Genomic DNA, 22,112 nt, shown 5'->3' with positions numbered 1-22,112 from the left:
AGCCCCACCTCAAGCCCAGCTGGCCCATGGGAGCCCAGGTGCTTTCTCTTTGGATGCCTGCCCTTGCCCAGAGAGCAAAGCCAGCGTCCTACCCCCGGAAGAGACCCCTATTCCTGTGGGTGTCCTGTTGACCAAATCCCCCGACTCCTGGGTGGCGTCCCACACAGGGTATGTCAGAGGTTTTAGGTGTCAAAAGCGACCTGAGGCGTCCCTCAAGATACGCTATTGATCACCATCCTGCCTTCCCCAGAAGGCATTCCTGCCCTAAGAGGCCCCGGAGGGGTGCCGGCGTCCCTCCACTTCCCCATCGCATCCTAGGCTACAGATGGGTGCCTGGTGAATGGACTAGGAAACTGTGCCATGCCAAGCCATTGTCTGTCCTGAAGACTGCATACTGTTTTGCCGTATTAACCCATGGAAATACTAGAAAAGTTTGGCAAGGGGAAATTACCCAATTTCATAGCTTTAGGCGGTTTGCAGAAGACACTGACGAGAAACAGTAAAGACTGAAATCCATCATGGTCTATGCGACATTCCAACACATGTGGTCTTTACAGCCAATTTCCCTAGGAAACGGTCCCCGGTTGCGTTTTAATTCAATCGGGTACTGGTTTCGGCCGGCTCCCAGTGGAGGTCTTGCGGCCAGAAGTGGCTAGACCAGGGATGTGGAGGGGATCACATTAGATCAATCAGGAGGAAACCTCACACGGGAGTCTTAAGATTGGCAGCCGTCCTGGTGACTTAGTTGGCTGTCCCGTGCCCAAGAGAGACAACTTTATACAAGAACAGGAATAAAGAGAGGCCATCAAGTTTCTGGGTCCTATTGCCATTCCAGCCAGGGTACTAGCTTACAGCCAAAAGGCAGACACTCTCCTCCTAGAGGATTGCAGCCTGAGCAATTGACATGCAAGTGTTCCAATAAGACCATACTCCTTGAAAAAGCCCTGGAATGAGAGTACAGGAAAAGGAGAGAAAGTACTCACCAATTTTGCACCGAAGCTCAGAGTCCAAATGTAAAGACTCACAAAACTCCTGGCTGGCTCGCCAAAATGATGAAGTTCTTGAACCTAGGTGGGGTTCGGTGGGGTGAGGTTCGGAGCCAACGGCTAAAGAAAGAATTCTTAAGACATCTCTGGTGCAAAAAGGTGGTTTATTAGAGCACGGGGACAGGACCCGTGGGCAGGCAGAGATGCGGCTGCCCCGGGTTGTGAGGGTAGGCATGTTATATACCCTGCTGTTGGGGGAAGGTGAGGGGAAGGGGGGTTTCAGTGGAGTTTTCATATGCTAAAGAGGGCCTACAAGGTGCCAGGATGTTCCAGGCCTGAGGGAGGCCTTGCCCTTGCTGCTGGATCAATGTTGTCTTTAGACCAGCCATTAACGTTAAGATAGTTGGGAGACTTTTTGGTGGGGTGTCACAATCCTGCTATCAATCATCTTTGTTAGTGAGATTTAGGACATTTGTAAGCCAAGGGAGACTCCTATCTAGCAGGATTGTGAGCTCTGCAAGTTAACTATTTGCTTATTGTTCATGGCAGTCAGGGCTGCCTGAGGGATGCTACACTTATGGAGGAGAAAGGGTGAAGAGGGGGTGCAAGGCGCCAGCTTTTGCTTTGTCCTCAGCCAGCCTCCTGCTCCCTCATCACTGCTGTGTTCCGTCACCACCGCCAGGCAGTCTACAACACTTCAATCTGCTCAGCTGTTTTGAGGAGGAAACAGTGTATAGATAAAACTCTGCATGATATTTGCAGAAACAACTCAATTGAATGACATTCCCTGGAGATGTTTACTTAAAGCAAATCAAAGCTATTCAGCGAGACAAGCAATAAGATACAAGCAACAGGATCTCACTGCAAAAAGGAGTCACCTTGGGCACTTGGGTGGCTCAGTCATTTCAGTGTCTGATTGTTGATTTCGTCTCAGGTCATTAACTCATGGTTGTGAAACAGAACCCGGCATCAGACTCACGTGCTGGGTGCAGAAACTATTTGGGACTCTCTTTCTCTCTCTGCCTCTGGCCTGCCCCTAAAAAAAAGAAGGGGTTACGTTAACATAGAAACGAGAACATGAAAGAATTAGAAAAAAATCAACAAAGCCCTGGTCCCACCAGGTATTCCTGCGAGCCAACGGAATTGAGGCACCAAGTCCTAGTCCATGAAGCCTGCTGGAAGCAGCAGAGCATCTCCTGCAAAGGGGGGGGGGTGTCCCCCAGGTGGCAGCAGGAACCTTAAGAGGAAAGTAACTTGCAGTCTGCAATCACAAGCGCCTTGCTGAAGGGGGATCCTGGAGAAATGAAAGACACATTCCTTCTGCCAAGTTCCTAAATGCATGTAGATGGGCAGTGTGTGGCCTGGAGCTAAGCTTTGGTGGCAGGAACAAAAAAGAGCTGGGGGACTTTGGTTTTGCTCCTGAGGGGATACAGTGGAGGAACTGAGTGGGACCTGGAGCCTGCATTATGGAAAAATAGCCAAGGGATTTTTTTTTTTTTTAAATAAAGGGATGTCATGAATTCAATGTTAAATTGTCTGTGTTGCTACAGTAATGGGATAGTACGAAATACTGATTGAAATCCATCTTTTTTAACATATCAGAGAGATGGAGCACAAGCAGAGGGATGGCAGGCATAGGGAGAGGCAGGCTCCATCCCAGGACCCTGCCATCATGACCTGAGCTGAAGGCAGGTGCTTCACTGACTGAGCCACCCAGGCATTCCTGGATCCATTTCTGACTCCAGAGGCTACAGTAAGGTGCAGGGAAACGATGAAAATCCGCCAAGTCCCCGTATTCTTCAGGTCCACCAGGGCTACCCATCTTCACATGGAACCTAGGCAGACAGTGAACCTATGCAGACGGTTAAACAAGTTAACCGCCCCCCTCCCTGGACACACAGATAGGCCTGTGTACGGCGAAGGATGAAGCTTGCCCCAAAGGGAGGCTTGGCCCTGCTGTGCTCCCAGGTGGTAATCTTTGAGCCCTGGGAATGTCCTGTCTGAGAAGAGTGTATTTGTTTCCATGGGGGCCTTGGGCCACACCAGACAGTCTATGGCAACACTTTGATGTATGGTGGGGACTGTGGACCATGTGATTTCAGCTTGCTCTCTGAAGGCTGCAGGCTAGAGGTCGAGACGGAAGACAGTCACATGAGCAGGCGGCCCTGTCTGCATGACCAGGTGGCCCTGTCTGCATGACCACTCCCAGGAAATATCTGGGAGACCAAGCCTTCCATGAGTTTCTCTGGTTTGCCGTACTCTGTGTCAGCTCACACAGTTGCTCCCGCTGCTTGGGTTCCCTCTCTTGCTGTCTCTCTCTGTCAAATAAGTAAATAAAATAAAAGCTTAAAACAACAAAAAAAAGAGGTGATTGGAAAGGAAGAGTCAGTCTGAGATGTGGAGGGAGGCTGCCTGAGGCTTGAACAGAACCCAGTGGGAGGAGCTACTAAAAAAAGGTTTCATACTTACATTTTCCCACTGGGGGTGCCTCAGTGAAGCTGACCTTCTCCGGAATCCCCTCTGCACAGCGCTGTCATTCTTAACCCTGACTGTACTTGAGAAGCACTGAACGCACCTGGGCCTTGTCTCCAGCTAATTTAATTCATCTGTTCTGGAGGTTTTAACATTACATCGTTTTTAGCTAGCTTTATTAGGAAATAATTGACAATGAAATTACCAGTTTGAGATGAAAAAAAAAATTTATGTATTTATTTGACGAGACAGAGAGAGAGAGAGGGAAAGCAGAGGGAGAGACAGATTCCCTGCCGAGCAAGGAGTCTGATAACAGGGCTCATTCCCAGGACCTGGGATTAGGACCTGGGCGGAAGGCAGATGCTTATCCCACTGAGCCACCCAGGTGCCCCAGTTTGTTGAGCTTTGAGAAATGTTTACAGGAATATAAACATGCCAATCATCATGATGAAAAATATATGCATCTCTCCAGAATGTTCCTGATTGATCTGGGTGTCTTGCAAACAACATAAATGTGTTTTTCCCAGTTCTGGAGGCTGGAATGTCCAAGATCAAGGAAAAAGCAAGGTCAAGTTCCAGTGAGAGCCTGCCTCCTGGTTTATAGCTGGCCCCCTCTCTCTGTATCTGCACATGGAGCCTCTTTTTACCAGGCACTAACCCCATTTATGAGGGCTCTACCCTCGTGACCTAATAATCCCCTCCCAAAGTCCCCACCTCCTCATACCATCAACCTTTGGGGTTAGGGTTCAACATATGCAGGGGGGCACATTCAGACCAGAAGAGTTTCCTTGTGCAGCTGTAGAGTTAATACACTATACATTGCTCTAACCCCCGGCCCCTGGCAAACTATGATCTAATTCTGTCTCTATACGTGTGCCTTTTCTAGAATTCACATAAATCGAAGTGTATATCATGTCATTGGGTCTAATGTCTTTCACTTGGTGTTGCGCTTTGAGGTTTATCCACCTTGTCACTTTTTACTGCTGAATGTTTGCCAATCTGTGTATATACTGTAATCTCTTGCGGTTTGTTTGTTTGTTTATCCATTCACTAACTGATACCTATTTGGGTCTGGTCTGGGACCCCTGACTGAAGGCCTTGCAGATTCCCTTTCTCCAGCCGGGCAGAAGCGCTCAGCGGCATCGCAAGCGTGGCAGCCACTAGATGGCGCTCCGCGCTCACACTGAACTCGAGAAAAGTCCTCAGGCGCAGAATCTGGTGGCTGCCTCATCATCCTTCAAGCACCATAGGCCCAGAGTCTAAGGCCCACGGTACTTTTAGGGACCTACAAAAGTTTTAAAATTTCTTTTAAAATCAAGAGACAAAAAGGAATATAATATTACTGGATTACATTAATCTTTATACCAATATATAATATAATATAATATAATATACTTTATATAATACAATATATAAAATAATATACTTAGCTATTCTTTATATATGCATACCTTATATATTTATTTTATTTTTACTGCAGGTAGGATTCCGTGAAAGCAAAGTGTCTAGGGTCCACAAAAGTCCCAGCTTGGCCTGGATTATTTCTCCGCATCACATTTACTGTGTGCATAAAAAATGTCATTGGAAGTTCAGGCAGTTCCCAGAGTACATTTATCCTCATGAACATCTTCCAATATGCACACATTCATTTATTTATCTAACTCAATAAATTCATTCTCGGTCAAATTCCTCTTGATCTTACCTCCTAAATTTCTCTCTAATCTGTCACCTTCCCTGTGCACCCACGCGGCCACCTAAGTCCCGGTGACAGGCCTGTTTCTCCTGGATTAGGACATTAGTCTCTGGCTGGCCTCTCTGCTTCCAGCACCTCTCTGTTAGCAGCCAGAGAACAACCCTGAAGAGCTCTAAGCTGCTAGTTAGCCTTTGCGTGCTTACAAATAATTCACGCAGAGGACACACCTTCTTGGTCATCACCCTCGCCCAATAAAATCCACCTGCCCTTCAATGCCCATCTCTCTGGGCTCCGGCTCTCTGCAGCCTCTCCTTGCTCCTCTCCAAAGTCTGGCTCCTCCATGTACCGCCTTAGCTGTACCATATTTATGTGTTTATATTTTTTCCTTATCATGTTATGGGAGTGTGTGTGTGTGTGTGTGTATCTTGTGCATAGAGAACTATTTATAGAGTGGCCACTAGATGCAGGATACTGTGCTACACATAGAAAGCTATGTATCCCTTCAATTCGCTTCCCATTTAGGTGACCAACTCATCCTACTTTGCCTGGAACTTTCTACCTTTTAGCTCTAAAAGTCCTGTGTTCCAGGAAACTCCTCAATCTCAGGCAAAAGGGGATGGATGGTTAGTCATCCGAGACAATGAGCCCATCATACAGGTGAGAAAACTATGGCTCAGAAAGTTACAAAAACTTAGTGACGCCCATAAAGCTAGTTAGTGCTGGGACCTGGGCTGTGTCCTTCGGAAAATCAGTCCTCTTTCCACCATGGCGTGCTGCCTGTTCACAGTAATCAACTTTGTAGCTTCATGCCTATGATGATTCCGCATATATTAAATATTTGATGGGTGAGTGAATGAACAAATTCTCCAATAGAGAATCAAAACAGTTACCACCTAATGACATAATGAACTTGCCAAGCCGTGTCTCCTCCCTCTCTGTGATTCTGTGTAGTCACAGAATGTTAGAAAACTGAGCTCAGAGGGGAGAGACGACCTGCCCAAGGTCACACATCTGGGGAAGAAGGTGGAGCACGAACCAGAACACAGGTTTCCTGACTCAGGATCTGGGCCTACTAGAGAACTGAGTGAAATAAACCAAAGGAGAGGGAAGAGTAGGAGAAAACTGGACTGTTTTGCTTTTGTTTTTGTTTTATATCTAACTGAAGATGTTAAGCAGCTCTGAATGGCCAGGATCTGCACCATTAAAAAACAAAAACAAAAACAAAAACAAAAAGCAAGATTGAGAACTACTTTTCAAAAAAGACAAGTAACAAAATAACAACATCTAGCGTTCCAAGTCCAGAGAATTTATTACAGGAGCAGGAAACGCAGGAGGTACCAAATTTGTGATCCAGAGGGAGCCTTTTTTCTTGTCGATCCTCCCTAATCCCACTCTGAAACAGTCAAGCCTTGGGTTCAAACCAATCACGCAGCTCCAAAACGGAGGGAGAGTTTGGAGACCAAATGGCCAGGCACGGCCAGCCAGAGAAGGGGCCATGCGCACTGCAACTGCAGCACAGCTCTGAAATGCCCACTTTGTGTCCAGTTTTATAAGCAGCTCTTGGCTTCCAGGCTTTGTTTGTGCTTTGTCCCAGGCCTTTACTGACCTCTTTGATTCTGAGGGGAAGCTCAGCCCCAGGCAAATGGGCATTTCAATGCACAATGGAAACCGGGTTCCTCTAGGGAGTTGGCAGGTCCCAGCATCTTGACTCTGGCCTTTCCAGAGAAGTGTGGCCCCACTGTGCCTGGGGCAAAGAACAAAAGGAGCCCCGGTGGCAACCATTGGGGCCAATGTAAGTGCCTGAGGGATGAAAAGTTGATGACTTTTCCCTCTTTTCCTCCTGGATCTGCCCTCAAGGTTCTTTTATGGGAAAGACTGGAGGAAGGAAGGAATAATCCTTTGTCTTTGCCTTTTGTGTGTCCCCCATCCCTAATACCCCAATCTGGTGGGGCAGGGAAGTCGGCTTCGCCAACCTAGTCCCAGGTATAGCACAGCGCCCCCTAGGCCACGGAGGACCGCTCTGCAACCGGTTGTTGAACGAGCAGTCCGAAGGCCTGGGAGCCAGAGTACCTGAAAGGTGTAACTGGGCTGGAGTGGAGCCCGGTGGGGTGGGGAGAAAGGTGGAATGGGGTTGGGGGACAGTCCCGGAGGAGATGGGGAAGCGGAGGTCAGACGGGAGGCGCCCGCTCCGCCCTGTTTGGGATTTCCACGTTCTCCCGAGGGCAGGGCCAGTGCGGGGAGCTGGGAGGAGTGGGGACTTGCTGAGCCATCCCAGCCCGCCCTCACCCCTCCTCATCCCCTTAGGAGACAACAGATGACAGCGCCCCCTGAACCCTTCAAGCATCAGCATTCTGTAGTTGAGCTCCTTTCTCATTCCCTGATTTCTGTATTTTCACAAAGGCTCTGCATTGTACTGGAAAAACAGAGAACAAAGCCTTCTGGCCCGAGGCCCGGCAAGGACAGCAGCACAGCCCCTCGCCTCTCCCCCTGCCGCCGGCCTTGACAGGGCCCCTTTGTGTCCTCCGATTTCACCGGCCCCGCAAGAACCTCAGTTTCAACAGAGGTTGAAGTTCTGCGCAGGATCGTCGCATGCCCACCAGATGTCGCTAATGTCTCGCATATTGGTCACGACCGTTTGCAGGGTCCCTGTCCATCAACGATAAGCATGAGGCACCGAAAGTGCACTGTGAGCAGGCCGAGCACGTGGCAAAAAAAAAAAAAAAAAAAAAAAAAAAAAAAAAAAAAAAAAAAAAATCCTTTTTCCCCAGGATTGTTCCAAGGTTAAAAGAAAGTCCCCTCTCTCTTATAATGAATAAAATCTGTACAACGGAAACTTTGAGTTGCAAGTCTAGGACCACCTTAAAACGCTTGTTTTGAGGGCCTATGAGGAATCCGGTTTTAGGCATATTGCATTCTACTTGGCTAACTGCAGTTCCCAGAATCTGGGATGACAAAAACATAATTCATATTTCTGCATTTCCCCCCGGATGGGAAGTCTGAATGAGACTGCAGCCCCGGAAGGAACCCAGTGAAGTCAAAGTTGAAGGTGTGGTTGGCAGGGGAAGCAGCCTTGCTGGTGGCCCTACCGAGATCTTGCTGCCCAGTGGGGTGGTGTATGTTGGGTGGCACTTGGAAGGGATGGGTGCTTCCACGTCATTCTACAGGGCTGTGCCGGGCATGCTTGGAGCACGGAGCCCACGGTCTGAAGGAGTGTTATTTAGCTTAAATCAGCCAGAAGCACATGCCCATCCTACACAAGACCCAGGTTTCCCCTTTGACCCTGGTGAAAGGGTCTTCTCTACAAGAGGTCTAGTATACACACCAGACCTCTTGTAGAGAAACCCCTGTGGGCTCCCCAGTGGATCCCTCAAGCTCAATACATCCCAGACTGAGCTCGTAATAGTCTCCTTCAAACCTGCTACTTCTGATGGCTTTCTCATACCAGACAATTACAATGGCATCATTCCAATTTCTCGAGCCAAAATCCTTCGGGTTAACCTTGACTCCTCCTTCTTTCCACCTTCAGTCTGTCAGTACCCACGGGCATACATACCTTCTAACTATATCTAGACTTATTCTACGTCATACCACCCCACTTACCCCACCTGGTGGAAATCACCATTGTACCTTGCTTGGATCATTCTAGTAACTTCCTAACTGATTTCCCAGCTTCCTCGCTTACCCCATTTTTGGTCTCTTGGGAAGTCAGCAGCCAGCATGATCTCGCTGAAACACAAATCAGAGCGTGTCATTCTCTGCTTCTAACCTTCCAGTGGTTTCTCCTTTGAGCTAGAGGAAACACCCAGGCTCTGTGCATTCTTGCCATATTATCTCTGGCCCCCTCTGCTTCTCTCCCCTCACTGACCGGCTCCAGCCACACCAGACTCATGCTGGTCCTTAAAGTCCGGGTGCATCTTCAGGATCAGCATTTGCTGTTCTTTTTTTTTTTTTTTTTTTTTTTTTTAAGATTTAGTTTATTTATTTGACAGACAGAGATCACAGGTAGGCAGAGAGGCAGGCAGAGAGAAGGAGGGGGAAGCAGGCTCCCTGCTGAGCAGAGAGCCCGATGTGGGGCTCGATCCCAGGACCCTGGGATCATGACCTGAGCCGAAGGCAGAGGCTTTAACCACTGAGCCACCCAGGCGCCCCAGCATTTGCTGTTCTTGCTGCCTGGGATGCTTTCCCTCAAGGATTTGCAAGGCTGGCTTCTTCCCTCTTTTCAGTTCTTCTCACCAAGTCTCTACTCGTTTCCCAGCACCCCCATAACAAAGTCCCACAAACTGGATCTCGTAGTTCTGGGGCTGGAAATCAGAAATGAAAGTGTTGGCAGGGTCAGTTCCTTCGGAGGGCTGTGAGTGAGAGTCTGTTCCAGGCCTCTCTCCTCGGTTTGAAGCAACTGTCACCATGTTCAGGTGGTGTTCTCCCTGTGTGGTCTCCGAATTTGCTGTTCTTATAAGGACACCTGTTTTGCTAGATGACCCAGCACAGTGACATGATTTTAACTCTGTACAGACCCAATCTCCAACTAAGGTCACATTCTGAAATCCTGGCGGATAGGATTCCAACATGGGAGTTTTGGGGGGACCAAGGCGACCCACAGCAATGGCCTCCCCCGGCTGACCTGTCGAACATTGTACCCACCTCCCTGGCACGCTCCAGTCCCCTTCCCCTTCCCTCCTTCTTACCACCTGAGCTATTCCCAATGATTTTACTTCTGCGTCCTGTTTAGCTCTCCAAGGGGACTGGAGCTCCACAAAGGGATCTTCGTTATGCTTGTGGCCGTTTTTCCACCACTTAGAAGACTCCCTGCCACACGTAGGTACTCAAGAAATGTGTGTGAGGGAGTTGATGAAGCGTGTTATAGATTAGCATTAGCTTACTGTTAAGAGAGGAGTGAGGGAGAGAGAAAGTTACTGGGTGATTTAGGGAAGAAAAGCACCAGGCAAGTGTAACCTGAAGTCCGGAGTGGGCTGTCCCTCCTGCTTTCAGCCTCTCGGGCTTTTCTGCCTTACAAAGGGCTTGTCGTCTCCCCCCAGTGCTCAGTCTGGGCTCAGTCTTCTAGTGCTTGCCTCAACAGACTCTAAATGAACCACAGAAAATTCCGTTGAAGACAAGCGTCTGTCCGCAGTCTTGGGTCAGAGCATGATGCTTCTACAGGTTGCCCCCAGGAAGCACGAAGCTTGTTAGGGGGAGCTTATGCCCAAGGGTTCCCGGGCCTGGGGTGGGAGCAGGCGTCCTGCAGGGGCGGGGTGGGAGGGGCCAGGAAAAGGCCTCCCGGGAGCTGCAAGAGGCGGGGTGGCCCCGGATCGTGTCTGATCTGCCTTTCTTCTCTGTGTTCATCTTTGAATGACAGTGTGAACGCTGACATTGGAAGGACCCCAACTTTGCAGGCTCTATGCAGACATCTTTGCTCAGATCAATCAGCAAACATTTAGGGAGCCCTTGCTCTGTCCCAGGGTCTCGCAGGGCCCGCGGGGATTCAAAAGGAAATCTACTCGTATCTCACTCTAACATGCACAGAGGACTCTCAAACGCACCGTCCCTTTCATGGTCACAGCTGCCTGGCGGCAGAGATGGTGCTGATTCTCTTGTTCGACAATTGAGAGCAGTAAGCGTAAGAGAAGTTCAGGGATTTGCCTAGAGGAGGGTAGAAATGTGGGTGCAGATCTGCTGGCATGCATCCAGTGGCCCCCATCATCGTCGTCTTCCTCATCCTCACCAGTTGCTACCACTTGAGCACCAACTGCGTACCGGACATTGGAGTCAGCATGCATCTTACTGTGGTTCTCATACCACCCTGTGCGATGGGAGTACATGAACCCCTGTTCATTTTATTTTATTTTTATTAAATATTTTATTTATTTGAGAGAGAGAGTATGAAAGTGAGCGACCCTGAGAGGGGGAAGGTCAGAGGGAGAAGCAGACCCCCTGCTGAGCAGGAAGCCTGATGCGGGGACTCCATCCCCCGACTCCAGGGTCATGACCTGAGCTGAAGGCAGCTGCTTAACCAACTGAGCCGCCCAGGAGCCCCGAGCCCCCGTTTATGATGCACAGAAAAGGCAGCTAAAATCAAGGTGGGAACTTGCACTAGTTTGCCCAACTCCTAAATGTCTGAGCCTGATCTCAGCCTGGCAGTCCGCCTCAGAGGCTACGCTGTTCAGTGTTTTCCTGACCCTGGAGGCAGCCCACCCTGGATGGGAGGCAAGACAACTCGGGGTGGTTCCCCAGAGAGCAACTGGTAGTTCCGGGGTGGTTCCCCAGAGAGCAACGGTGGGCCTGCTCCCAAGAACTCAGGGATAAGGGATTCCTGTGGGGGATGGGGTCTTCCAAGGGGGCTTTGGAGTGGACAAGCCTTAGTTGGTAGGGATGGAAGGGGGCTCGGGCGCAGTGTGTTTGGTGGGGTGGGGGTGGGGGGAGAGAAGAGACTGGGCAGGACTGGGTGCTGGATCCCAGTAGGGGGCTGGGAGAAGGTGCGCCAGGGCCAAACGGCAGAGCAAGGCACACAGAGGCCGCTGAATGGACAATTTTCCCTTACTGCGTCTCCTCCTTACCCCACAGGAGGCAGTTGCAGGCCAGGGACCCAGAAGCAGGCCCCACCCCAGTGAGTCCAGGGCCTTTATTGGGTTTTTCTAGTGCTGGCGCTCACCTCTGGTAGGACTGAGGAGTCAGCATCAGCGCAGGACAGGAAACAGGCTCCTTTCCGGGCCCCCTTCCCCGCCTTTTCCCTTCCAGTTTGAGGCGGAGCTGGGGTCAAGTGAATACAAAGGGGCAGGAACAGTTATTTCCCACATCAGCCAAGTCGCTTGGGTAAAAAACAAAAAAGGAAAAACAAAAAAAACCCCAAAGCAAAACAAAACCAATTAGCTCTCACGGTCACGGATCTGCACCAGCTTTCTTAGCAGCCAGTGGCTGGAAGGGACCCTGAAGGTCTCCTGGCGTAGCCCTCATCATTAGCTGTGCATTAATTATCTATAAGACTTTAAGGTTTAATACTTTGAAAGTAGCAAATAAGCCTGGCATACACTTACTTATTTAGCAATTATTTTGTAGTTACCAATTCCCCACTCCCTCCCCCACCCAAATATCAGTTTAAAAAGGGAACCAAATTATTGGTCTCCTGGGGCAGCTGCCTGATCTCTGGGGCCCTGGAGAGGCAAGCAGAGGCCAGGAGGTAAAGCACTTGCATGCCCCTGAGCTTTCGCTCTATAGCCTGGGGCGCTATTGAAGGATTTTTGAGCTGGGCAGAAGCATGATCACATTTGTGTTTTAGGAAACAAAATTTTTGAGGGCAGTTTGGAGATTTTATGGGGGGGCATTCATGGGACTGCCCGTGATGAGGGAAGGACACAGGGAGAAGTTGACTGTAATGACCAAAAGACTGGATAGCAAAGGTCTGAGCACAGTCTCAGGGACAGGATGGGGCTGCTGGTGGAGACACTGACACACAGGGGGTGTCCGAGTGGGGAGACAAGATGGCCGCCACACCATGGACTTGGCCTGGTGGTGTATCACTGTGAGATTCCCCCAGAGAAAGAGACCTCTGAGTTACATGATGCCAGAGACCCACTGTTGTCATAAAACTTGGGAAAGATCTCACCTTTTCCTTAAGTTTTCCATGCGGGCTAATTATTTTTGACACTTGAATCTTTCTTTCCTTTTTTTTTTTTTTTTAAGGTTTATTTATTTGAGAGAGAAAGAGAGTGAGAGCAAAAGCATGAGGGGCAGAGGAAGAGAATCTCAAACAGACTCCTTGCAGGGCACAGGGGTTCGCTCTCACAACCCTAAGATCACAACCTGAGCTGAAATCAAGAGTCAGGCGCTTAGCCAATTGTACCACCCAGGTGCTCCAAGACTTTGATCTTTCTGCTGCACTGTTTTTGGTTTTGTTTTTGTCAGCACTGTAAGAACAAGTGGTCCACTGCAGAGATTTTCTCAGAACGCGATCATTTTCGCACAAGTTCTAACTTACAGCCCCTAACCACACACGGACAACGTGGGACCCTCCAAAGGTCTGTGAGCGGGAAAGGGGCCTTCGGGGAAGGAGTGCTCAGTACCACTTCCCGGGATAGCCTCTCAGGCCAGCCGGCTCCCGGCTGGGAATGCCTGTGGTTCTTCTGGGAGAAGAGAAGTCCAGTGAGGAATGCCTGGCTTTTCCACCCTCCCCACTCATAGGATGTCAGAGTGACACCCAGATGACAGCCCAGGGATGTCAGAAACAGCCCAAGGTATTGGGAGCAAGTCCACAACAGACAGATGTGTTACTGTCTTCCTAGGGGAAACTGCCCAGGCGCACTGGGAAGATCTGGGACGTGGTACAGTTTTAGTAGGAAATTAATGATGAGGTGGTGTGGCTGGCCAGCAGGGAAGGGCTAGGAAGAGTTCCCACCCTTCCCCTGCCCACTCTCTCCCTGGAGTGCAAGCGTTATGCAAGGATGGACCGGCAACCAGGTCAGGGGTGGCTGCAGAATTTACTCCGGGACTGCTGCGGGGAGGAGTGAAATGACCTGCTGGCAGAAATGCCCTGAAAACTAACCATAGAGAACGCTACCCTGCCCACCCCCTCCCCGAAGACCTCCCCCCAGACGGGGTAGGGGAGGCATAATGAGGAGCCACAGTAGGGCTGAGGAGTAGGTCCTGTTCCTCCTGAGCAAACATCATGTCAGGGTAAGAAAAACAAAACTGAGAGCCGCGGTTGGACCCAGTTCTGAGTGTGGTTGGAGGAGGGCGCTCAGCTTGTGGCCCCCAGAGCCAAGGGCATATGCTCAGCCCGCACGCTTCTGCATAGCACGTCTGTCTGGCTTGCTGGGTATGCCTTCCTCATGCTGGGAAAGGATGCTGGCTGCTGCTGCTAAGACAAAATTGTGCTGTCTTCTGGAACAGGGACACTTTACCAAAGAACATTAGCAGGTCTAAAGCTTTAGGAATCTTGTTTGTTTAATGAGCAGAAAGCAAATACACAGGTGGCTCAGTGGGGATCCAGAAGACCTCAGAGAAGAACCAAGCCAGCCTTGGAGCTCTCCGTCCTTGAAGTAGGATTTTGTAACGAAAGCACCAGGGTCAGGACCAGAAAGTTCATTTTGAAGTTTACTAATTTGAACAGGAACCCTTTTCATCCTCCTGGTATGAGCAATCCCGATGAAAGGAATCTCCCAACTATCGGGATAAATGGGAATTCTGATTTCTTCGGTTCCCTTCCAAAGCTGGAGCGGAGGGCTTCCCTTCTCCTTTCTCTCTTGCCTCGCTCCAGACTGTAGGCCTGCCCCCTGATGAAGTGGTTATGGATGAGGACAAAGGCACTGGGGCCCAGTGGTTTTCCCCTTGCTGCTCCCTAATCCTCTCAGAGGGAATGCGCCCCTGCTCTCGCCTCTCACTTTCCCTTGGCACCAGAAGGGCCACTTCTGGGTGTAAGAGTCCAAGAACATCATCTTCTGGTCTTTTTTCTCACATAAAGACAAGGCCTCTGCCTGGAGGTATGACAAGAGGTAGTTTCACCCGTGAGGTGTCTGCAAGCCAGGACGACGGCCCACACACTGAGGGAAAGCACAGTTTATCAAGAAAGAAGTGTCCGGGGAGACTTGATTAGCTTAGGCTAAATTCTGCTGAGGTAACAAATCACCCCCAAACTTCAGTAGCTTCTAATGCCGATGTTTTATGTTTCTCTCAAATGACACGTCCTTCACAGGCTGGAGACCCAGGCGGAGGGAGACACCTCTTCCTGGAACATGGTAGGTCTTACGGTGGAAGGGCCCCGGCAGGCCATGGTACCTGGTCAAGCTTTAGTTTACCGGTGGCACAGGTCACTTTTCCCTATTTTTCACTGGACAAAGCAGGACATTTGGCCGCTCCCGAATTCAACATGGCAAGATATGTATTCCTGTCGCAGGAAGGAACTACCACATGCCAAAGCTTGACACTGGTGAGCAGCAGGTGTGATCCTCCCCTAAGAAGGGGTGGAGATTTTGAACAAGGATATGGTCTAGTCTTCCCACTGCCCCAGAGCAAGTAATTACCCCCGTGCTTCACCACCCCACCCACAGCTTGGTGCGGGCCGGGCCTGGAGCTTCCCCTGGTATCTGGGTTGATGAGGAAAGGAGAAGTCCTGATCCCACTTGAGTGCGGTGACAAGGGTGACGGAATATGAGAATACCGATGTCATTTCCTACACAGGGTCTTAGGTCCCCCAATACCCTATGGCAGCCTGGGAACCTCTCCACCTACTTGTGGATCTTTCAGCAAGCAAGTGATTTCTGGGTCCCAAACAGTGAGGGTCAGGACACAGGCTATGGAACTCACATACGTAGCAAGAAGCTATGAGGCGCGAACAGCATCTTTAACATAATCTTATATTTGGAAAAGCAGTTTTTAAAAAACACTTGAAAATACAAGATAGGGTAACAGTGACTTACATAAGTTTTCACCTTATATTGCTTGGGCCATTTTTTACATATAAATTATTGCTTACTAGCTTCGATAAATACACAGCACAGTCATATACACAGAAGCAGAAAGCATGATGTAAGGAGAAAGAAAATACTGTTAATGGCAATTCTGGTAATTCCACAGATGTTTCATATTCACCAGCTCTTAAACTATGAAGTGTAGTCCCTGAGAAGTTAGGTAGACACCCTGATTGCGGGTTTGCTATCTTCTAATTGCTAACGCAAGCTGACGATGTCCCAGCAGTCCTAATTAACGGTACATTAAAAGGCGAGAGTCCTTGCTTCAGGGCGTCAGTTTCATCCCAGTATTTAATAACTGTGTCATACGAATACAATAAATAGGCTATGCAAATAAATATTACTCTGCTAAAAAACGTTTAGTATATACAGCTTTGCTTTATACAGTAGTACAATTTCATCTAACTTTTTGGCAATTTTTAAAAACTTTTCTTCCCCCTACAAGTTTTAAGCACGACGGCCCACTCACTGAGAGGCAGGCTGAAATTCTACGGACATCTCTTTGAAGCATTTAAAAGAAACTCCATATTAGACAACTGCAGTGGACCGGATCTCCCCCCATTTGAATGTTTTTGCCTAGTTTCTGAGAAGCGTGGATTAGCTGTGCCATTCCGGAATGTGAGGTCTGGGACCTGTGCTGTATGTGACGGCCCTAACAAGACAGGGGGCTGGGATTGGGGCTGTGGGGAAGCTCAGCTCCAGGGGCCAGAAATCACCAACTCCCTCTTTCATTCAACCGTCTCTCTCCACTCAGAGGCTTGCGTACACGGTGCAACACCATCTGCCAATCGGAGGCCTGGCTTTTTGCTTTATTCCTCATCCTTGTGACTTCAGCGTAAGCTCCACCCACCTTGCTTGCAGACAGGGGTCTAGGAAAATCCATTTATTCCAACTTCATTAATGATACTAACAGAAAGTGAATGTAGGTCATAGTATTTAGCACTAGAACCAGTTGGTACAGATTATAACAAAAAAGTGAATTTAAAATGCGGTAGACTGTGGAGCATCTGCAAATATGGAGAAAAGTTTCCAAAAGGTTGCCATTTTGCCTGCAGGAACCTGTCCTGAGCTCACTTCCAAGCAGGGTTGCTTTGCTGGGCTGCTGACGAGTCCACGGGCCCGCAGGACCATCTGGAGTTTGTGCTCTAGCAGCAAGAACCTGCTGACAAGTGTTCACGGGCCACTTGCCAAGGAAGGTGGCAGATAACAGGTTTTCAGAGTGAATGGAGATCTTAGGCAACCACAAAATCTAAGACCTGGGAGGGAGTTTCAACATCTTCATCTGTGCTTCTAGCCAGAACAGAACCTATTACCAAGAGATGTGGGCAAATATTTGGAAAGGGAATACAGCCCACCCCTCTTCACAGGGGACCTTGCAGTCGGACAGCCTGGCTTAGGGAGGGCAAGCTTCACGCTGAGCTAAGTGTGGTTCCCATGGTTCCACTTCAATTCTTGAGTTCCAGAATGAGGTCTTCACAGGGCTTTGGGAACTGCTGAGCTGCTGATGCTTGGGAACTATCTGGAGACAGTTGTTCAATTTCAGAAAGATTTGAAAATTCTGACATCCAGAAGGCAGGGATGAGAAAGCTAATGTAAACCACACAAAACCCTCCCTTACGGCTGCTGCCGCCCTCACAGTCGCGTGGCCACAGCTGGAGAGGACTGGGGGCAAGAACCCCATTCTCCCCGGCCTGCGTCTGCCTATACCGGGGGGAATACTGACTGCACCACCGGAAGGTGTTCAAACGTGGTGCACGTGTGGATGCATGTGGCTGCGTTCGCATCGGAACTGGGATCTGAGTTGCAGGAGCTATGCTGAAACCGTTCTCCGCTGAAACCAGGTCCTCAAGAGGTAATGCTCTGGTGTTTGCATCGGAGATCTGATGTGAACAGAGGTAATGCTAAAATGTGGAGACGATGTCAAACCGGCCTGAGACGATTGGACTGGCTACATGATCCTCCTCCCTAGTGCAGAGAAAAGGTCTTCGTGCTGTCAGCCCACCCTACCTCCAGTAACTGCCAAGGGGAGAGCTCTCACCTTGCTCAGCCGTGAGAGGAGCCGGTCTTCCCTGGTTCGCTGGCTCTCATGTCCTCCAGGGTCTCAGTCCATTCTGGGTAGCCTGAGCTTGTCTTTGAGTGGCCCACTCCTGGAGGGTGCCTTTCTCTTACAACCCTGTTAGTTTTCAGGCCTCAGGTTTCTACGTGCAGGGACAGATGGCGTCTCCTTGCAAGTCCTCCCCCCAATTTTCTCCACACGGTTCCTTTCCATGACCTCTCAAGTTCATGTGATTCCCAAGCCCAGGAACCAGCGCCGCCGACAGGGTGTATCAGCCAGCCTCGGGCACCGCCGTCCTAAGGTGTGGACGGGACAGCGGGAAGCAGTTCTGTGCAGGCACCTGAGGGATGAACAGGAGGACCACGGAGAATTCACTCGCATGGAAAGGAGGGCCGAGGACCTCCTCCGGACGGGCATGTGGCTGGCAGCAGCGGGTCTCACTCTTGTATCCCACACACTTTTGTTGTTCACGGGAAGCTCAAGGGTAACCCTCTAACCAGGTCTTCAGAATAACAAGAGGTTTTATTTACTAGCAGAGCCAAAATTGGAATAAAAATAGACTAAAAGGTTCTTAGACTTTTGGGGGTTAAAAAGACAAATTAGAGAAACACTCCAGGCCTTGGCTGGGAGGTGGACTGCAGGACTTCTGAGTGTCCAACATCAATCAGACATCTGGGTATTTGCGGCTTCTTAGTTGCTGTAAGACGGGGAGTCACTGGTCACCACCTTGCCCTTGTCTCAGGAGTGCTAAGTGTTTGCCACATCGATCCCACTTAACCTCCCTGTGCTGGCTGTTACCATTCTGTACTGGGGCAGAGGAGCCCTGGAGGCCAGCAAAACCCCAGGACATCATCAGGCACAAAAAGGCAGACCTCTGGGACTCTGTTACCTCTCTGAATTATTACCAAGTGCCTATCCTTTATCAGGCACTGTGTGCTTTTCAAAAAATCACGCTGTTTCCAATAATAAATGTGAATCTTCTTGCATACGTGAAGAAAATCCCCAGAAATTAAACAGTGAGTCTATTTCTTACAAATGATTACTATTTTTCCTTATTGGTAAAGCAATGCAGCCCATAGCTGCAAATCAGTTGGGCAGAAATGCATTTCCCCTGCAAGCCTGCGTGGATAAGTGATTGTGGATACAAAGAAATGCATGCCTTGGTATTTCCATTTTGGAGATCAGAGCACGGATGCCAGCTGGTCCTCACTAACTTCCTAGACAGTGGCTTTTGGTGATATCACAGTTTGTACTGACATCGGCCACTCCTTTTCCCTGGAAATTAAGAGATGCCATCACTGTCTTTATGTGTTCAAATGAGCTGCTTTTCGGACAGCCTATAAACAGTAATCTACCACCAGGCGAAGTAAAACTCTTGTCTCACGCACACTCGTACTGACGTATTTGATAGCTAGGACAAGACATGCTCTTGTCTTGACACCGGCACATCTCAAGATCAAAATTGGGTTGGATCAACAATGCAGTTGTAAGAAGCCAGACTTCTCCACTTCAAGCATGCTTCTGACTCTTTTTCTGCCTTCTTGTTCTGACAGCAGCTTGGAGAGGCCTCTCCCCATCTCGGGTGGCTGACATCACTTCCCGAACACGCTTGGCTTGGCCCTCCTGTGTGTGTCTTATGCTGATAAAACTCAGCAACTTCTTTTCTCACAGGAAAGCAACGTGCTCAGCACTGACATGCCCAGAGCTCAAAGTGCTGCAGTTATGGGGGAGGCCGGCTGAGGGGAGAGGGGGCAGCTCACACCCGGGGCTCGATCCGGTGGGACAGCTCAAACAGGGCCTGCTGGCTGTCGATGACATACAGGTGATTAACGTAGGATTTTAACTCTTGGTGCTCCTTTGGAGACATGTCACCTCCTGCTTTTTGGAAGGAAAAAAAAAAAAAAAAAGTCAATCTCCCGAGAGCAGAAACACTATCTCTAAATACCAGTAAAACCTCAGGCTGAGGCTGAGGGCACATGGACCGGGTAGCCTCTAGTCACACGCCAGAAGGGAGATCCTGATCTTTACAGTGCACATGCTTCTCCAGCCCGGGCTCGGGCCTCAGCTCAGGCCATTAGACTGGCAAGCTATTCTTTTCACTATCATTCATAGAGCACTTATTACCTCACATTATCTAGTATTTAGCAATTGCGTCAGTAGCCCCCCTACAAATGGGAAGCATCAGAGACACACAGCCAGTATGTGACAGAGCACGACTGGTGCCCAGGCCACGTGGCTCCAGAGTCCACATTCCTGGTCCCACGGTAACTGCCTGTCTCAAAGGCTGTCCCGGGCTCTTTGAGCTCAGTCTGGAATCGTCAGAAGTTACTGCTCATCTGCTCAGCGCACGGACACAACAGTTTGCTTGTGTTTAGATGTTGTATAATTCTTTGGCATCCTTACTTTTTGAAAGAATAAAAAAAAAAAAAGAAGGAAATATTTGAATGAAAAGGTATCACAGAACTGAACTTAAGGGGGTTTTCTCCTCCCAAACCCAGGGCCGTTAAAAGCCTGAAGGGCCGTGAGAATCTCTGGCGCCCTGTGAGCTCACAGGCACACGCCATGCTGGTGACAGCTCCGATAAGGGGCCTGAGACAAAGCAGCCCGGACAACGGGGCAAGCCCACTTCCCAGAGTCAAAACCAAACACAATCCAGAAAAAAAATCTCCCCAAACCTCAAGGCACTGGGGTCTGACTAAACCTCTTGAGAGAGACAATGTCCCTGAGAGACAGTGACGTCATGTCCTCCCGCCTCATGGGGTTTCAGATGGGAGCAGCAGCAGTGGGCCTGAGGAGAAGGGGTGTGCAGGGGGCTAAGAATTTTAGAGCAGCAGTTTTTTTCTCTGGGTGAGATCCATTTTTTTCCTCCTCTGTGACACCCGTGTTTTATAAGGCTTGTAAGTCATGGGTAGCTTGTCATTTCTTAAGGCTTAATGGCAAACAAGGCTTCCCGGTTTCAAAGAGTTGAAGTATCAGGAGTTAAAGTTTTTATCATTCCACTTGTTTGGAAGTGACCCAAAAGTGGTATAATTCTAGAACACCTTCTCTGGGAGACACTGAAGAGACTGCTTTTGGTTTAGTAAATACTGGTTTAGAAAACAGAGTGGTACAAAATAATTTTGTTATTGCTTTTTTGACCTGAAGATGGCAGAAAGAATGGTTCCAACCATGACCAGTGACACCTGCACGGCACTCTAATTTTTAAGTGACTTGGTTCATGTTATCATTTTATCCCCAGTGCTGACATGGGTTTACTATGACAATATAAACTGTCACACTTAACCCCACTCAGTCGCCAACCCAATTTTTAAAGATATATAAGTAGAGAACACAGAGTTATGCTTCACGTTACGCACACCTACTCCCTGGCGACGGGAGGTTCAAGACAGGGAGGAGGCCCCCAAGCTGTATGGCCTTCCTGCCCACACTTGGAGAGTCTCTTGGTCAGGGAGACAGATGTCTCAGAATGAGCTGAGTACCCGTCAATACTTGGGAGGCCGAGGAGGAGGAAACAAATAGGAACCAACGCTCAGCAACATTATGCTTGTCCATTTGAATGAATCCCCAGGACGCTGTTATCACTGTTTCTATGGTAAGTGCCTCCACAGTGTGCTTTCTGCAGAATTACCTATGCACCTATCAGGTGGCAGTAACAGATGGAAGTATTTTAAAAACTTTGGTCCTGTATTTGTAGCTCTCCCTTTCAAGCAGAAACTTGGTAATTTAAACTGAATTTCCGTTGCTTTGTTGGGAGACAATACTGCCAGCCAAGACCAGCTGGGACCAAAAAAAAAAAAAAAAAAAAATTATTAAAAATATGCACTTATCCTTAGGAAATAGGACTTTGATCTTTCTGCTTTCTATTTTGTGTCCTTCTGTATTGTTGAGAAAATTATAATAAGGATGTTTTACTTAAAGCTTTGTTTAGTGGCCAGCTTTGATTTCTAATTATTGAATTAAACTTTGTAATTTTTTTTTTCATTGCTCTTATCTATGGAATCTGCACAAGACAAAGAAAAGAGGATGGATCAGGAAATCCGGAGGACTCCGTCTGACTAATGGCTGAATGGGTTAACTCTCTGAGGCTCTGCTTTCTGCTCTGCCTGAGTGACCTCCGTGCACCAATCACCAATACCGGGGTCAGGATGCCAGTGCCCATGTGAACGCTCCTTGAACTCAACAAAGTTATTTCCTTCCTTCCTGCAGTGTTTTAATGCTATTTAAACATAGTGTAAATTATGCTCGAGGTTTAAAAAGGACTACATATTCCTACATATGTTCATCTCAGTGGGGGAGTCCATAGAAGTGCTCAGAAAAATACATTTTCAGTGAAAGGCAACTCCAGTCAGGAAGTTTTTGTTGGAGAGGAGAAAAAATTCTAGAAGGCTGCTTTAGTCGCTTTTGCAAACTGTGTTCCTGTTCCAGGAAGGCTCCAAGCAAGGAGGTTA

The 22,112-nt window shown here is 48.9% G+C and overlaps 1 protein-coding gene across 4 annotated transcripts in view; it reads right to left on the bottom strand.

The window, feature by feature from the left end:
• Window positions 1-15,473: 15,473 nt before the first annotated feature.
• RAPGEF5 (Rap guanine nucleotide exchange factor 5) overlaps window positions 15,474-22,112 on the bottom strand; it is a 223,322-nt gene continuing 216,683 nt past the window's right edge. For 2 of the 4 annotated variants that reach the window (XM_032304898.1, XM_032304899.1), the window contains exon 26: window positions 19,421-19,542. In XM_032304898.1, the coding sequence (XP_032160789.1) occupies window positions 19,421-19,542 (122 nt within the window). Of the gene's footprint in view, window positions 19,543-22,112 lie in introns of all 4 variants that reach the window. The other 2 variants (XM_032304896.1, XM_032304897.1) reach the window with 2 other exon arrangements.

The sequence above is a fragment of the Mustela erminea genome, chromosome 11, assembly GCF_009829155.1.
Source record: "Mustela erminea isolate mMusErm1 chromosome 11, mMusErm1.Pri, whole genome shotgun sequence".
Classification (NCBI taxonomy): Eukaryota; Metazoa; Chordata; class Mammalia; order Carnivora; family Mustelidae; genus Mustela; species Mustela erminea.
Note: the sequence above shows the minus strand (reverse complement) of the source record. Positions and strands in the feature narration are given on the sequence as shown.